The sequence below is a fragment of the Falco naumanni genome, chromosome 2, assembly GCF_017639655.2.
Source record: "Falco naumanni isolate bFalNau1 chromosome 2, bFalNau1.pat, whole genome shotgun sequence".
NCBI classification, from domain to species: domain Eukaryota; kingdom Metazoa; phylum Chordata; class Aves; order Falconiformes; family Falconidae; genus Falco; species Falco naumanni.
The window spans coordinates 90,146,168-90,163,339 of record NC_054055.1 but is presented as its reverse complement, the minus strand read 5'-3'; the positions used below and the strand labels follow the sequence as shown (position 1 = coordinate 90,163,339).

Here is a 17,172-nt window from a genome sequence, read left to right as displayed (position 1 = left end):
AAGGTGTCCCTGCCCGTGGCAGAGGGGTCGGAACTAGATGATCTTTAAGGTCCTTTCCAACCCAAACCATTCTGATTCCATAATAATTAGACATTTGCAGTCTTCAGATTTCCCTAGGTTTTCTTCATACTACAAATATTTCCAAATACAGTGAATCAAAGTAACAAGCCTATCACAGACTATGTAAAATGTATAATCTCATTGTTAAAATAGGAGCAACACTTTGTGTCTTTTTTTTTTTTTTTTTTTTTCAGATTCCTGACAGGGTTCTTGGCAAGGATTAAATCCTTTCTAAAGGCTGCTGCAAATGTGACAAAAACTGTTTCCATAATTTTACACTGCACTGCATTATTGCATAATTTAAACAGCTAAGTAACTACAAAGTCTAGTATTTTCAGTTCATTTCCATAAAAGAGTGATTATACATGCCTGGACTTCAAGGCAACTACAACCAAGTATTGCATCATGTTTCCACCATACTTTGTGTATCTCGGTCATAAGCACCTACTGTTTTTCCCAGAATTGAAACATTTTACAGACAATTGAAAACATCATATGTCCTGATGAAAGATTAGATATGAAAACTCATTTTCCAGACCAATGTTCAAAATTATTGCATTGCAAGACAAAGTATATTTTGTCATTGGCAACACCATTATACACACTGTAAGATTTCTTGCCACCTGGCCACATTCATTTCTTGAAAACAAAAATGCTGGCAATGTATTTGCTCTAGGTATATCCAGCACAACTCACTCCTAACTCTTGTAATCAGGAAAGAATGGAAATAGTAGTATTTGTGAAAGTGGGAGGTTACAAGCATTGTTAGACCAGGCATACCAGTTTCACAGAAATTTCCATCATCGCATTTTAATCACATGGTTGTCTGCTCCAAGCCTGGGTTTTTCTGACCCAAGCAGTTAAATCAGGTAAAATCTGAGAACCACCACATTTTCCAGCAGACAAAGCCACTGTTGATGAATGTGTATGTATTTGACGTAACTGGTTACTTACGCTGAAACCTGTTTCTCTGATCATAGAAGAAATCCTGCTAGTAGCAACATCCTCTATGCCTTTAAGAAGTTTCCATGAAGAAGTCAATTCAATTTCCCACCAGGAAGAGTTGTGAATTTGGTCTTAGTCTCTACTGAACCTGTAAGCTGGCTCTCTTCACTGGCTCAGGGATTTTATTTGGGTTTTGAAGCATTTATTTCATACCCAACTCTGAAAACAGCACACTTTTGGTGGGGATTTTAGCTGTTTGGTACAAAAGATTCAAGCTGTTCGCGTCTTGGATCAGGGTCTTATATCCATACGGTCTCCCTAATACCGAGCACTTTGCCTACAAAAGCCAGTAACAACAGAAAGGTTGAAATTCAAAATCTTATCAGGCTGATGGCCAGCAGAGATCACTAATGTATGTGCAGTGACGTTTCACTGTTCAAGCAGATGAGCTGATCGGACATCTAATTAGATATGCTCATTTCCAGTACATACAAGCATATCTTGTTCAAATTTTACCGTGTTCCTCTCTACACCCACTCACCGCCCCAAATAAACCTACGCTGCCACACTGTTAAGACATGCATCAACGAATGTCGCTGCTTGAACCACAGGATGAATCTCGGGTTTTTTTGGTGTACCTTGCAACCGAACCAGGTCCCCAGCGTGACCACCCCACCGCTGCAACGCCACTGTTCCACATGTGCAGGCAGCACACGCGGCACTGGCACAGCGCCACCGCGGGCCCAGCAGCCCTGCCTGCCGCCGACAAAGGGCAACCCCCGTTCCCCAGAAATACTCGGGAGAGCTCCCCGGGCGTCTGCTCCTGCAGCAGTGACTGAAACCCGCGTGTAAAACCACCCGCACGTACCCGCGAACGGTGCGCTGTGCCCAGCCGCCCCCCCCCCGCGCCCCAGCGCCTCCCCTCAGCAGCCCGCACCACCCTGGGCCCACGACCGTTACCCGCCGGCAGGCGCAAGGCGCAGGCGCACCGCGACCCCCGCCGCGGCGGCCCCGCCCCGCCCCGCCCCGCCTCGCCTCGCGCACGCGCGCGCCCTCGCTTCCCCGGCGGCGCCGGCGCACGCGGAGCGGCCCAGCCGCAGGCCGGGTTGCATCACCCGGCGTGAGGGCGACGGGGGTCCTTCCCGGGGCTGCCCCCGCCGCGCCTGAGCCGCTGCCGTCCCGCGGCGGGGCTGACGGCGGCCCCGCGCCGCACAGCGCGGCGGGTCACCCCGACGGGCGTCACTCCTCCGACCGGCGGGTGCCGGGCTGCGCGCCGGCAGCGGCGGCGCCGAGCGGAGCCGGGGGTCAGGCGGCCGCGCGGGCCTCCTCGCTTCCTCTTCGGGCCAAGATGGCGGGGGACGAGGCGGGAGTGACTCTGGGGCAGCCGCATCTCAGCCGGCAGGACCTCGCCACCTTGGTGAGGCTGGCCGGCGGGGCGCCCGGGGACAGCGGCAGGCGGCCGCGGGCGGGGGCGCCGAGCAGCGGCGGGGGCGGGCGGCGGGGGCTGGTGCGGCCGGGCGGGCCTGCGGCGGGGTGGGGGGGCGGCGCTCGCAGGCTGAGGGGAGCCGTGCCTTCCTCCAGGCCCCGCCGCGGTCGTTGGGGCCGGTGAGGGCCGAGGTGGCGCGGAAGGCGGGGGTGCTTGGGATGACCGCGTTGCGGCACGCCGGGGCTGGGGGGGGGGGGGGGGGGGGGGAGTCGGAGGTAGGCGCCGGGCAGCGGCGGCGGCGCTGGGAGCCGGTTAGGCTGGTCGCGGCGGGGCTGGGCTGCTGCGGGAGGTATTCAAGGCTCGGCGGGCTGGCGGCCTGGCTTGGCGAGCGAAGCTTCTGCGTGGTAGTGGTGGAGACGCGCAGCATCCTCCTTGCGAGGGCTGGCCTGCTTAACAGTGTTAAAAACTCTTCTCTCTCTGAAGTAGAACCATAAAGTGGCACTCAGTTTCCCCAGCGGGCTAGGTGGATTAGTTGCCAGTCCTGCCTTAGTTGGTCTGCCAAGAAAATTGTGACTACTAACAAAGTCAGTTGCAGTGGTCTCTTGCTGCGGTAGTCTTGCCTATTAAACGCCTCACCTGTGCTTTTTCTCACTTATTACACGTATACGTGGACAAAACCGGTCGAAAACCTTGTTGCTGACTCCCTGTTATTCAGCAAACCAGAAGAGCTTATTTGTCTTTACAGTAATAATGTCTGATACCTTGGGGTTTGGGTACAAGAGTTCTTTTTGTGTTATAGCTAAGCATGTTGATATTCATTGGTGAAGCATGTAAGTAATTTCAAAAAGTTGCTTTACTTCCTTTCATTGTTGATTGTAGCATTTGCCAGTGGGAAAGAACACAGAAACGCCTAGTTGGCCGGTCACTAGGAACTGTCTTTAAGGGCTATTTTATACTTCTTCAGTTGGCCTCTGAATGCTTGCAGTTGACCGGAGCTTATAGCTAAAGCTAGCCTTTATACCAGTCTTGAGGAAAAAATTGCATACATGCATGATTGTGTGCACTAGGAACGATTCCCTTGACGACAGGACTTGCATCACACTTGCTGCTTGTCACCCTACTAGATGGTGCCATCTGCAGGTCATGTTCCCATCGACCTCAATGCGCATAGTCATTTTAAGTTAGATGTACAAAAAAAGACAAATATAGTTGTCTGTGTTAGGTGGACAAAACTTGTTTTGTATTGGACATGAACATTTTATTCTTGATAATAGAATGAGTCAGCTTACATTTTTACACAGATGTTTGAGTTTGATTGTTATGCACTGAACCTGTATGTAACAGTGTAAACAATGTGATTTAATGTAGATTAATGTGTGTGTGTGTTATTTAGCAAAATAGTCATATCCCGTCCTGCACTGAGGACTCTTTTAGCATCATGAGTCTGCTTGAACTGAGCAGCTCACCCATATGAATTCAGTGCAGGATGGAAATTAACTGTAAGCAGTTTCAAAAAGAGTACAGTGGAACATTTCAGTGGATTTCAACATTTGTCCAATATTTGGACAAACAACTTTAAAAAAACCCAAACCAACTCTTTCAGAGTTGTCTTTTTAACTGTATGGGATGTATTTGTAAGTGTTTTGATTTGCCAGCAGCTACCAGTAGGTTCATGCAACAGGCTTTTTAAAACAGCAGAATTTTTGTCTGGTACCTAAAGTAGTAATAACAGTATTTGAGGAAAAAAATTGCTGTTTTAAAAAAAAACCAAAATTAAATCCATGGTGCTAAGGAAGTCTCTGGACCTACTGACTCCAAAATGTTAGTTGTAATTATATATTGACTGTAATGGAACCTTATACCAAACAACTGTTTATTGACAAACCTTTGTTTTTAAAACATAGATGCAGTTCACCATATAGCCATGGAAAGTTAATTTGAATTTGCCTGTTACATGTAATTTAAGTTTGGGGGTTGGTGAGGGTTTTATTGTGTGTTAGAGCTTGTTTGGAGGGTTGGGTTGTTTTTTTTCTTTGTTTACTTGCATCTTTAACATCTTGCAGCCTGTGCTGATTTACAGTTGTTGTTTTCATTTGCAACCTATGCTGACTTACAATCAGGATTTTGTCCTATTTCATGTACTTAAAATGACTGAAATGCATATCTAGAATTATTTTCATTAGTTTGGTTGGATTATGTTGAATAGAATGACTGGATAATTTTTAAGAAAATATGTATAGTACTGTCTGAACGTTTAGATAGAAGATTAATAAATTCTGAAATCTCCCTCATACAGGATGTTAACAAGTTGACACCTCTTTCACCAGAAGTCATCAGCAGACAAGCAACGATTAATATAGGTAAACCCAAACTTGTAAAAAAGAGGGGTACATTAATGTAATTCTTTCTGGTGCTTATGCAGTAGCATATGGTATCTATTTGAGAACTTTTTAAAGATAGTCTTACTGAAACAGACAGTAATGTAGATACAGTGTTTTTATAAATTTTATCAAGGCACAGGAAGACATTTGTCAAACCTTTTTAACTTGAAAAGCACGGATTTTTCTTTAAGAACGCTGTTGAATGAAGTGGGGAATAGTTGTTAAAACAGTTTATTTTACCTTAAAATTAAGCATTTACATGAGTTTCATGAAAGTGCAAAGATGTATCTGTTGGGAGCTCAGTTTAGGTTCTTGTTTGTTTAAACAAAAATTATTATGAAATCCATGCATGCTTCTTATGGGATCTCTGGACTTACTGGCTATAGAGAGTTTGTGGTAATTATGTGTTGATTGTAATGGAACACTGCAGAAAATTAAACAACGGCTTGTTGACAAACATTTGCTTTTAAAACATAGGTACAATTGGTCATGTAGCCCATGGAAAGTCGACAGTAGTCAAAGCTATATCTGGAGTTCATACTGTCAGATTTAAAAATGAACTGGAAAGAAATATCACAATCAAGCTGGGTTATGCTAATGCAAAGGTGAGTCATTACTATGGATCTAGCAAATATGTTGCTAATAAATTTCAGGATGGATATAAGCTTATATGTAACTAACCCTTGATGAATTAAACTTTCTCTCAATTTTTAAAAATTACTTACAGATTTACAAGCTGGATGACCCAAGCTGTTCTCGGCCAGAGTGTTACCGATCCTGTGGAAGTAGCACCCCAGATGAGTTCCCCACAGATATTCCTGGCACCAAAGGGAACTTCAAACTAGTCAGGTAACTTCTTAAAATTAATGGTCTGAATTTTTATGGCAGACCACATGTTCTTAGATGCTGGGCACCCCTGATCTAAAGTATCATCTAAACTGCATGGGTGTTATTAGTTGTGACACACAGTCTGTGGTAGAGCACAACTGTGTCTTCTGTCCTTGGGTATTTGCAGGTGTCTGAAATGAATTTTTTTTAACATTATTAATATAAGTACATTTTAAAGCCACTAGTATGAGAACTAATGTGGACCTCACAAACGCACCTTTGTAATTCCTTTCTGGAGGATGACATCTGTTAAACCTTTTCTTCTTAGAGGCAGAAAAGTTTTCAGACGTTATTAAAATTAATATATGAAAGCCTGGTGTGTAATATGAGACCAGGCCTTTAACTGGAGCCCACGTGCTATTCATTTACTTAATTTCTAATAAAGCATAGTAACCACAACAGGTTTTGTGTGGGTCTTTACAATGATTGCTCAAACGAGAGTAGTCACAAAGGCTGTTGTACGACAGGATTCCTAGTTCATACTTATAAGTAAAATACACGTAATGCTGTAATAATTTATTTCCTTCCTTTCCTCAGATTCCTAGTAGAGCACCTGTTACTAACAATAACTTCTGTTGGAGTGATAGTCATGCAGCCATTTTTAAACTATTGGTTAAAAGCCTTGTATTCTTTATCTTACTGTTTATTTGCTTCCAGTAGATTTTTAACGACACCAGCAAAGCAGCAAATTAGTCCCTTGCTTTTTGGTGGCATGCTACCAGGAAACAAGGATTCTTCACTGACTAGTTTCAGGCAAGAATGTAGTGAATTAACTATTATGGTCTGCACAGTAAAATCATAAGGTTGGAACTAAGACATGTAACATTGTCTCTGTAGATAAATCCTTGAAGTGCAATTAAAACCATATAATTAAAGCAGCATAATCTTCTAAAACTGGAGAATGGCAGGTGTCTTTTAAAAGAATAGGAGAAATCCTGTGTGGTGTTTGTTGTTGTTTTTTTGTTTGGGGGTTTTCTGGTTGGTGGTTTTTTTTTGGTGGTATTACTATTCTGGTGTATTTAAATCTATTTAAATCTAGTCTAATTTACAAGTAAATTTGTGAAATACTAAAGCAGTACCTAATGGATATATGGTATTGAATCTCAAAACTTAGAAAAACCATTCAGTAGCTGTTCAGTAGTCTTTGTGCTCTTTTAGAACTTCAAAAAAACTTTAAAGGTATTACTTCCCAGCATCTGTCTTGAAAAGTTTTGTTTATCTGTTTTAAGGATGCTTTTAACTTTTGTGTCTGCCTAGCCACTCACATAAATTGGTCAGAGAAATTATTGATAATTGGCTTTTGGACTTCTTTTTAACCTTCTTCTACAACAGGCATGTCTCTTTTGTGGATTGTCCTGGCCATGATATTTTGATGGCTACTATGTTGAACGGTGCAGCAGTAATGGATGCAGCTTTACTGTTGATAGGTAATGATTGCTACACAAAAACAGAGCTTTTTTTTTTTTTTTTTAATATCATGAAGCAACTTTATATTGGGTTTTAAATTTAGTGGAGTGGGATGAGCAATTAAAACAAGTGAATGCTTTTGAGATGTTTTAAGAAAATACAGTGATGCTACAGAGAATGTAGTGCTAACAAGCTGGTTGATTTTGGACATTGCTTTACATACTTACTAGTCTGGTAGCTGCCCCAGTTGACAGAAGATTAGTTAGGTAAGATGAATCATTGTAGTGGTATAGTACTGTGAAATTAGTATCATTTTATGGAAATAGATTACCTACAAGTACATTGTGAGCTGAAGTGTGAAGCTTCAGTTTGCTTTAGATATGTATGTAGCCTTTGCCATACAGGAGAGTCCAGAAACATCAGTATAAACAGTAAACCCAGATGAATAAAGGCAAAATCAAGGTACAGGAGATTTATCTTGATTCAGACAATTTTTGTTCTGATTTGCAACAAACAGGAAGTGCATAAAAGTGATTTTTATGTCTATAGAACAATTTAGCGCTCTGTGACAGTAATTATCTTTACCTAGATAGGCCATGTCAACAAACAGGAAAAACAGCTTCAGATATTGTAGTTTAAATAGTCTGAGATAGCTGATGAGCTGTCATTCCTGCTGCCTGTTTAGACCTAGAAAGTGTGATAGCCCAGACTTCAAGCGAGACTAACTGGCACAATGGCACATGCAGCCAGAGTTAGCTTCTTGGATGGCTGAAATCCAAACCATGCTGATAGCTGCCCTATTCCCGTACTTGATATGTTTATTGTGTGTTATAAAGTTGGGCATTTTTATGGTTTTAGTGATTAAGAAGTGCCATCAAATTTTAAGATATTTCTTGAAAGGTGAATTGTCCATTATGCTACAGTCAGTAGTGAGATGCTTGAGGACCTAAGGATGGAATGTCAAGTAGACGCAAGTTAGTTACCAGTATCTTTGGAAATTTTAGATGTTTCTACTGGGAGCAAGTAGAATGGGGGAATCACTCTGACAACCTCTCATCTGTCATACATTGTGTGGATGCTACAGCCAGCAGTTCTGGGGAAGAGGAAGGAGGTGCTTACTCACTTGGAAAGCTTCAAATGTAGTTTACTGAGATGTGGCTTGTTTTTTATAAAGATACAATGGAAAGTAGATCTCGTAACTGTAGGAGTTTTGTCTATCTGTATAGTTTCTCTATTGTAGTCACTTTTCTTTCAGCTGGTAATGAGTCATGCCCTCAACCCCAGACCTCAGAACATCTAGCTGCTATAGAAATCATGAAACTGAAACACATTTTGATTCTGCAGAATAAGATTGATTTGGTGAAGGAGAGCCAGGCTAAAGAACAGTATGAACAGATTCTTGCATTTGTACAAGGTAAGTTTTCAGCAGCAGAAATCCAGTTAGTGGTGGAAATTCTTCAGTGTTGAGACATGGACATAGTGGCTTCTGTATGTTTATATCAAAGCTTCTCTTCCATAGGCAATGCTGGTGTACATAATCTGTTAATCTAAAAAATAGGCCGTTGGAGTTGTGCTTCTTGCCCATTCCAGACTGCTTGCCTACAAGTATTAAGGCTGTTGGCTCTTGATGTAAAACTAATAGTAATAGCTCCTATCTAGTAGCTTTCATGGAATTTGTGGTTTCTTCTTGGTATTGTTGCTGTAGTAGAGATTGTACTGAGATTTTTACTGCAGCACAGGAGAAAAGGTAGTAGTACTTGTTAGGGGCACCTTGTAGGTATGAATGTGTTAGCTTTTCTTCTACCAAATCAGAAAAGATTGATCTTTCATCTCTCTCGGTGTCTAGGTCAAGCAGCATTATCCTACTCTTGTCTGTAAAATTCTACTTAACTTCAGTGCTTTGAGTTTTGTCTTTCCCAGGAGCTTCCACTTCCCTGCTTATCTGCTTTAGCCGGTATATGTGGAAAGCTGCAGAGCTAGAGTGTCACCATCAAAATTACCTAGTGTGTCTGTGGGTTTTGTTTGTGGTTTTCTTTTAGTTCAGAATTGCTGCCTTGTATAACCTGTTCATAACAGCTGTGTCACAGTGGCTTGATGTGTAAATTTGGAGTTTGAGAACTGGAGTTATCACAAGAAACACAGATATAATTAGTAATATTTAACAAGTCCTAATAACTAATGCATCCTTCCATAAAATGAGGATTCTTCTAAAATATGTATTTATATTGCAGAACTTAGAAAACATAGATTGATAGGAATTTTAGTTTGTCGGAATGAAATCTGACTGTTAATACTGATCTATCAAGTACTAAGATACCTAGTCTCTCTGAGGAAATTGTGATCAGAAATATTCTTAAGATAATGTAGGAAGCATGTTCTCCCTCAGAGAAGATTATCTTGCACTGTGTTCAGAGAGCAACTGTAAAGCTCTTCAGTGCGCACTTATCCAGAGACAACACAAAGGTTGTTTCAGCATGCCCTGAAAAGTAGGTGTGGCTGGTTTGAGCTAAAATGTTGAAGGGAAGGGCAAGTGCTCTGATATGTTCTGCTCTGGGAAATACACATGAAATGTGCCTTGAAATTCATTAGTGTTTTTAACAATGACAGAATGCTTGGTCATGTTCCTATAAATACTATATTAAGGCTTGATGTTGAACTTGATTTTGTTGTAGGTACAGTTGCAGAAGGAGCTCCAATAATTCCGATCTCAGCACAGTTGAAATACAACATTGAGGTAGTTTGCGAGTACATAGTGAAGAAAATCCCAGTCCCTTTGAGAGACTTCACATCTGAACCAAGGCTTATTGGTATGTAAATGCCATATGGTCTGGGCTTTTGTGGCTAATCATTCATTACATGTATCTACACTTAAAATAGCTTGTTGATGGATGCTCTTAAAAAGAGGTGGGATTGAAAAGAGCGTTTAGTATGCTTTTATTTTAAAACTTGCTTATTTTCTGAGAGCTGTATTGTTTGTTCATAGTTAATTACTATAGTTAAACCTACCTGAGGTAATTGCTGGGTTTTGTGTATATATTCTATGCGTGTGAAAGCACTAAAATAAATAAATGATGAGAAATGTATCTGTCTTAAAAACATTCTGTTAGTTGCTACTGATTTAAATTTGATTTAGCAAAATTCTGACAAATTGTTGAATTTGAAAATTAGATAATTTCCATGAAAATCTTATTTTCCTGGAGCTTGGTTAGATTTTCTTTGTTAGTCTCTTGTCTCCTGGATATAATTGTCAAAGTCTCAGTTCTTGTCCAGCGTATTGTGAAATCCAGTTCCACTACAGTGAATCCATTTGTTTGCCCTTTTTTCCACATAGAACATGGGAGACCCACAAATGTTCGGAATGCATAAAAATTGGCCACATTAAAACAAGGTTCCAGTATTCACAATTGACATTGTGAATGTTGAAGGGGATTTGTGATATAGTTGATCATTGCTTTCTTTTTCAGATAGTGATCTTTTAACTTAATTTCTGCTACGCAGAAACAGTGTAAAAAAACATTTATGTATATGAACAGCTTAAATGTTTTTGAGAACAAAATAACTGTATACTTAAAAATTGGGAATAAAATATTCATCGTATTTTAGTGTTCTTCCTGAGTTACATTTTTGTAGTATTTATATATATATGTATACCTTCATGAGCATAGGGAAGCAATCAAAGCTGCTAAAGAAAGACAGTTCTTTAAAAACCTGATCTTAAATATAAACCTGGTTATGGTCTATTCTTTTCAGTAATTAGATCTTTTGATGTCAACAAGCCTGGCTGTGAAGTTGATGACCTTAAAGGAGGTGTAGCTGGTGGCAGTATTCTAAAGGGTGTTTTAAAGGTAACTTTCCCTTTCTTGTGTGGAGATTTGTAATGATGATAATGAGTAGAACTTTTCCATGCTTAGTACAAGATCAATCTATATAACGGATTTTTTTTTAAACTAGAATACAGTCAGATGTCACTTACCCTTTCTGTCTATGCCTCATTTTTACTTTCCTGTTTTAAAGTACCATAACAAGATTTTTATTTTTTAAATATATATTTGTCGCTATAGTCTTAACTTTTGGTAATAAAGACAATGATTTCGTTGCTTACAGAAACTGAGGGAGATATTCTTTTTTCCTGTCCTGCCACTTTTACTTGATGAATTACTGGGGGGAACAGGGGAGCAAAAGAACTTTAAAAGTACCTCAGAAGTGTGTGTGTGTATGTGTGTTCCCTCAGGTCTCACTTCCTCATTTAAATATTTTGTATATTCTGTTGTTTGTTTTTTTTTCCTTGATGCATACTGTCAACAGATGGACTTTAAAAGTTGTTCTGCTAAGCTGGAAAGCAAGCTACGTCTTGAAACATTTACATAACCTGTATTTTCTTTGTCTTGACATTTGTAGATGCCTGTCAGTTACACTGATTTAATTAACTCAATTCTTCTCAGTGCTGTAATGTTCCTAAATGAAATGACATTTTACAAAATTAAACTCAAATTTAATGTTGGAATTACTGCTGATAAAGATCCTTGCTAAAGCAGTTTTACAAATTATATTGAAAAGAAAATCAGTTGTTACATCAGCTATAAGATACAAAGCTTTCAGTATTATTCAGTTTGCAGTAAACAGTGCAACAGAAGTCCTCGAAGTTCTACAGTAGCCCAGAACCAAGGACTTGTGTAAATAGTAGATCTTGGGATAAGTAGATCTTATCTGTGACTAGGATTTAGCTTTGTGTTCCTGTGAAACAGCCAGTTAAGCACATTTTCACATTTGTAATTAGGTGGGCCAGGAAATTGAGGTCCGACCTGGTATTGTGTCCAAGGACAGTGAAGGAAAACTCATGTGCAAGCCTATCTTCTCCAAAATTGTGTCACTCTTTGCTGAACACAATGATCTGCAATATGCTGCTCCAGGAGGTCTTATAGGTAAGAATAATCTCATATGAAAAGATTTATTTCTTCATGCTTACTGAAAACACTTGATTTCATTCAGCAATGAATTTCAGTGTAATAAACAAAGGCTATTGAGCAATTTAAAATAATTCATATATGTAGAGAGAGACAACATGGGTGTGAAAATTAGATATTTAATAAATTTCCTAAACGTCACTGGCCAATGCAGATCAACTTGCATTGTTAATTGTACTGATTTTAACAGTAGGTATTTCTTAATCTGTTTAGATAGAGCCCACGGTCTTGCTGACATTCTGAAAGTGCTGTCCAGGTCATAGGGAATTCCCAGAACATTCTCTGTTGATTTTAGATCTCCTTCAAATATTCTAATACATAAATGTGACAGCTACCTTTCAGTTACACCTTGTGACTTTCCTTGTTGTGTTGTAGGTGTTGGAACGAAGATTGATCCAACTTTGTGTCGGGCTGACCGAATGGTAGGCCAAGTTCTTGGTGCGGTTGGAGCACTGCCAGAAATATTTACAGAGCTAGAAATTTCCTATTTCTTGCTGAGACGACTATTAGGTGTGCGCACTGAAGGAGACAAGAAAGCTGCGAAGGTCTGTACTGCTTTTGGTTTTTCCCTGATTTCTTTTGCTAAGTGTCATTAGTATGTACATTTATTGACCTTATGTGGTAATTTTCCTGTTCATATGTGCTTGTCATTAAACCTATCTGCTTATTTAACATTATAGAAGAAAATGCTTTTCAGAGGAGTAGGAATTCATATCAGAGTAATTTGAAGTAGCATAAAATATTTGTGTCCTGAAGTTAGGTATTCTTCTAAATACACTGGTAGTTGTTTTCCTTTGCTATCAGCCTATTAATTTGTGCAATAACTAGTTTTATACACGTACCGATCTACTTACTACTTACATGCTTTTTGTAGACTCTTCTCTCTGAAGAACTTCTACCCGAGTATTTTTGAAACACTGTAGTTGAAAAAAACTTGAGCTTGATGCACAGCACAGTCGTGTGCTCCATGGTCCATTTTACACAACTAAACGAAAAGATCATAGTTCTCCCTGTTAGCATTAAAACCTATAAACAGCTTCATGCAATAGTAAGTTAAGTGCTTCAGCACTGTCTTTATGCTGTGAAACGAATTATTTTTTGAGAAATCATTTTCATGTATGTAGGCATAAGGGAAATGAGAATATTCAGATTAGCTACAAGAATGGTGTAACATTCCAGTAGCAGTATTTGAGACTTTTTACTTTCAGTACAGTATATGCAATCATCAGCGTGTTTTGTAAAAAACGTAGAGAAATCAAGAAGGTACATCCTTTCAAGAACTTGCAGTGCTGCGTGTACAACATTTATGTATTTGTCCTTTCTCATATAAACTATCCACTGACACTGTTGTCCATGGTTTGTGTGTGTGTATAGTTTTTGCATATCTCAGCTGTACCTTTTTTGGGGCAGGTAGGTAACAGTAGATACTCAATATTGTCTATGGTTTTTTTGTTTGTTAAATACTAAAGCTTACGTTTCAGAGTTTTGTATGTCTGCCTTCAGGTGCAAAAATTATCAAAGAATGAAGTTTTAATGGTAAACATAGGATCCTTATCTACTGGAGGGAGAGTCAGTGCAGTAAAGGCCGATTTGGGGAAGATTGTGCTAACTAACCCAGTGTGCACAGAAGTGGGAGAAAAAATTGCCCTGAGTCGAAGAGTTGAGAAACACTGGCGGTAAGTTGGTGCTAAATTGCTGGGGTACCTAGTTGTTACACTGTTAACAAAAAAATAGGTGGATCTGGTTTTGTTCTAGAATAGGTAAGTGTGTGTCTGTGTTAAATTCCTCTGGATTCTTCTAACACATTGACAACATTATTGTGGAATGCTTCATTTCATTACTAGCCTCTTTTTTTTTTTTTTTAAAGAAGCATTACACTTGGCTACATACCTTTTAGTTAACAGACACGGAAATATGAGGTTCATGGCTTGTTGCCGTAACTGTCGTGTTGTAAACTGAGCTAACAGTAGGCAGTCTTGGCTGAGCAGTTTGGAAATTCTAGTAATGCTAAGGCAAAGCCTGTCTTTATACACGCCTGAGTCAGTGGTGGTCTACGTGTGGAGTTGTATGTGATTTCTAGCGCAACCTTGAAGAAATAGCAAGGGAATGGAGAAAGGACATTCTGAGGTTTAGGTATTGTATGTACTATGAGCAGAAGGGAAAGAAAAAAGTATCAACTGGATTGACACATACGAATTACAAATATAGGATGTCTTGACTGCACAGAAGCATCTGGAGGCTGAAAATGAGCAGAATTAGTTGATAATTCATTTTAATCGTAGTGCCATACTTCTTTTTAAGGTGATTACACATGCTGTACCTGTTACGTGTTCCGTAAGACAACATGAATAACATAAGGGTATTTAGATTTGCTGACCCTGCACAGCTCTTGTACTATAAGGGAACGCAGCCATTTTTACAAGAAGTCTCCACTGTATGCATATCCATGGATGCATATAGACTGATAGAGTGAGTTTTGTTGATTTGTAGATTACTTCCCACTTGAAAAAACATGACAAAATTTTGCCAAAAAGCCCGCTTGTCTCTGGATTATGGGGTGCGCAAGTAATGGCAACCTGCTATAAAGCTCCTGTTATTAAAAACTTGCCTTCTATGTTGTATTAAAAGGACAAAGAGACAACATAAAGAAACTGAAAGTTAAGAAAAGGGAAAGGAGGCAAACTGGGAATAGCAGCTTTTAATAAAATCTAATTAGAATGAAGATAATGTACCGTGAAAAGGAACTTGTAGCCTGAGGCAATGTCATACTGAAAAGATGGAACCAAGTGAGAAAGCAAGAGTCAAAGAGGAGGTATAAAATAGAAGGTAAATGTATTTGAGGCACAGAGGTTAAACAGCAAATGGCCAAGCAAAGAGGATATATACTAGTGATTCTAAGGAACAGTGAATTCAAAGATGGACTAGTTATAGCCTATAGATACGGTCCTAAAAGGTGGGAAGTACTAGGCTGATATACTTCAGTCCCTTTTCTGGTGCCCAGAGACAGGCTCTGCTGCTTAGCAAATTAAATTGAGATGCACGTGTGGTTTCTGTGTATGTATCTCCCTGCCAGAAATTGGAAATGTTTTAAAAGATAGTTGTATTAATAATCACATGGACTGCCTGCTGACTGTGGAAATGGACATAATCTTAATTTCTTTCTAAAAGCATATTTTTCTGAGGCAACAGTGGCCCATAAAAGGGGTCTTAATTCTACTGAATATAAATAGTAGAACTTAGCTGAATGCTGAGTTGCTTTTACAGGTTACATGTTCATTGAGAGTTACAGCTGTTTGTAATCTTACTGTCATCTTGTCTGAATTTTCACATTTTCATTTCTATTTGAAAGTAATGCGGGCATAGGTGAAAGATCAAGCTCTGGATAGATTTATAGTCCATCAGCACAACATAAGTTACAATGTTTTCAGATTTTTAGTTTACTTTTGAAAGGTACATCCTTAGCTAATTACAAACATACAAACGTTCTCTGTCCCTCATTGTCTCCTATTCTCTATTTCTGCTAACCAGTGTTGTATCTTGTAGGCTGTTGTGGGTGGGAGATAAGTTGAGAAAATTCAAAATGTGAGAACTGAAGGCATGACTACTATTAAAAGTAATATAAACTTTTTTCTTTTTGCAGTTTAATTGGTTGGGGTCAAATCAGACGAGGAGTGACAATCAAGCCAACTGTTGATGATGACTGAAGAACAAAAGGGTGTGCTTCATTTTTAAAGATGAAGTGCCTGTTTCTGTTTTGGAGGGGATGTATTTTCACAGTGGTATTGGAAGCTGTGCAAACTGTCTTTGAGTTGTATGGCTGTCCTTGTACATTTTATTGAATTTTACCCTCTTACTAAAATACTAGTCACTATCACCATTAAAAGTGTAAAAGAATTGGCATAAAGTGGGTTTAGTTATCCACATTTTAGTAGAAATTAATTGTACATGTCTCATGGCATGTCTAATTTATGTTGTGTTTCAGACATATCTGTTTCATATCAGTCAAGTCAGCCCCAGTGTAACACACAAACTATAAATCTGGTATTGAAATAAAATACTGCTTATTTTCATTAATTCATACAGTTTTCTAGTAACAAAAGACTGCAGTGATTGTTCAATCAGTACAAGAATTAAAAGTAAAAAACCACACTCTTCCTGGAGACTAGTACCCTTTCTGCACAACATCTTGTTTTGTTTAGACAGCTGTTGGCAGGAAGAACTTCCTTCCTTGGTTTGTATGGTTCCGGCTGTAGGATTCTGGCTGTATTACGCTTTGTGATTAGGATGGCAATGTCAACTGACTTAAATTTGTCACTTCCAATATTGCAAGTTTTGGTTAAACCCCAAAAGAAAGAGCTACAAGTAAACTGGATCTGAACTGGCAGTACTGGTTTTGACATTATTTTAGAATGAATTTCTGAAAAGAATTTGATTAATTTGAAACATAGCCGTTTGTCATTGTGGAACTATGTGGGTGACATGAGAGGCCTTTATACAGTAGGAGTAAACTGCTTATTTCCAAGCTAATTGACCAAATATTAGTTGTCGTCTTGAACTATAAAATATCTGGAAAAGGCTGTAGAAAGGAATGATTTGGGGGATGGGGGTGGAATTCAGAATGAGATGAGGAAAAAAGGCGTAAAACCACTATTGCTTAGCTAGCCTGAGTAACACTCCTTGGGAGAAAACATAATGTAATAACTTACTCTAGGGTGCTAATACTGTCATCCATTTAGGTTTAACTTCTTCATTTGTAGTAATGTACATAGTTCTAGTATTTTGTATACTAAAATTTAGTGAGTCATGTTTCTTTCCATGTTTTTATACAAAGTACTGTGTTCATTTCCAACGCCTGGTTTCAGTTGTATTTAATATTTTCAAAGGCATTCTAAAGGTAAATACCGTTTCACTCATCAAGACTGATTTTGATGAAACAGCTAGAGTTTTGTTCCTGATTTTGCATTGTATTTTGTGTTCCCTTGTTCCATCTACATTCCTGTACACAGTTCTTCCACTTGTAAAGTACTTCTACCTCGCATGGTGTTGAGAGTAAATACACTAACTTTTGTATAGTGCTTCTCCTTTTTGAAAGAGAATCAGC

At 39.3% G+C, this 17,172-nt stretch overlaps 2 protein-coding genes across 2 annotated transcripts in view; one reads left to right on the top strand and one right to left on the bottom strand.

Annotated features, from left to right (window-relative positions):
• KLHL15 (kelch like family member 15) overlaps window positions 1–1,859 on the bottom strand; it is a 29,045-nt gene extending 27,186 nt beyond the window's left edge. Inside the window, exon 1 of the mRNA XM_040582508.1 lies at window positions 1,015–1,859. The gene's annotated coding sequence lies outside the window, so the exon portion shown is untranslated. The remainder of the gene's footprint in view (window positions 1–1,014) is intronic.
• Window positions 1,860–2,290: 431 nt separating this feature from the next.
• EIF2S3 (eukaryotic translation initiation factor 2 subunit gamma) lies at window positions 2,291–16,455 on the top strand. Its single transcript, XM_040582501.1, has 12 exons — window positions 2,291–2,422; window positions 4,728–4,791; window positions 5,290–5,417; window positions 5,540–5,661; window positions 7,033–7,127; window positions 8,363–8,521; window positions 9,780–9,914; window positions 10,858–10,952; window positions 11,885–12,029; window positions 12,447–12,616; window positions 13,575–13,747; window positions 15,712–16,455. The coding sequence occupies exons 1-12, from the start codon at window positions 2,354–2,356 to the stop codon at window positions 15,773–15,775; spliced, it is 1,419 nt and encodes a 472-aa protein (XP_040438435.1). The 5' UTR covers window positions 2,291–2,353; the 3' UTR covers window positions 15,776–16,455.
• The last annotated feature ends 717 nt before the right edge of the window (window positions 16,456–17,172 follow it).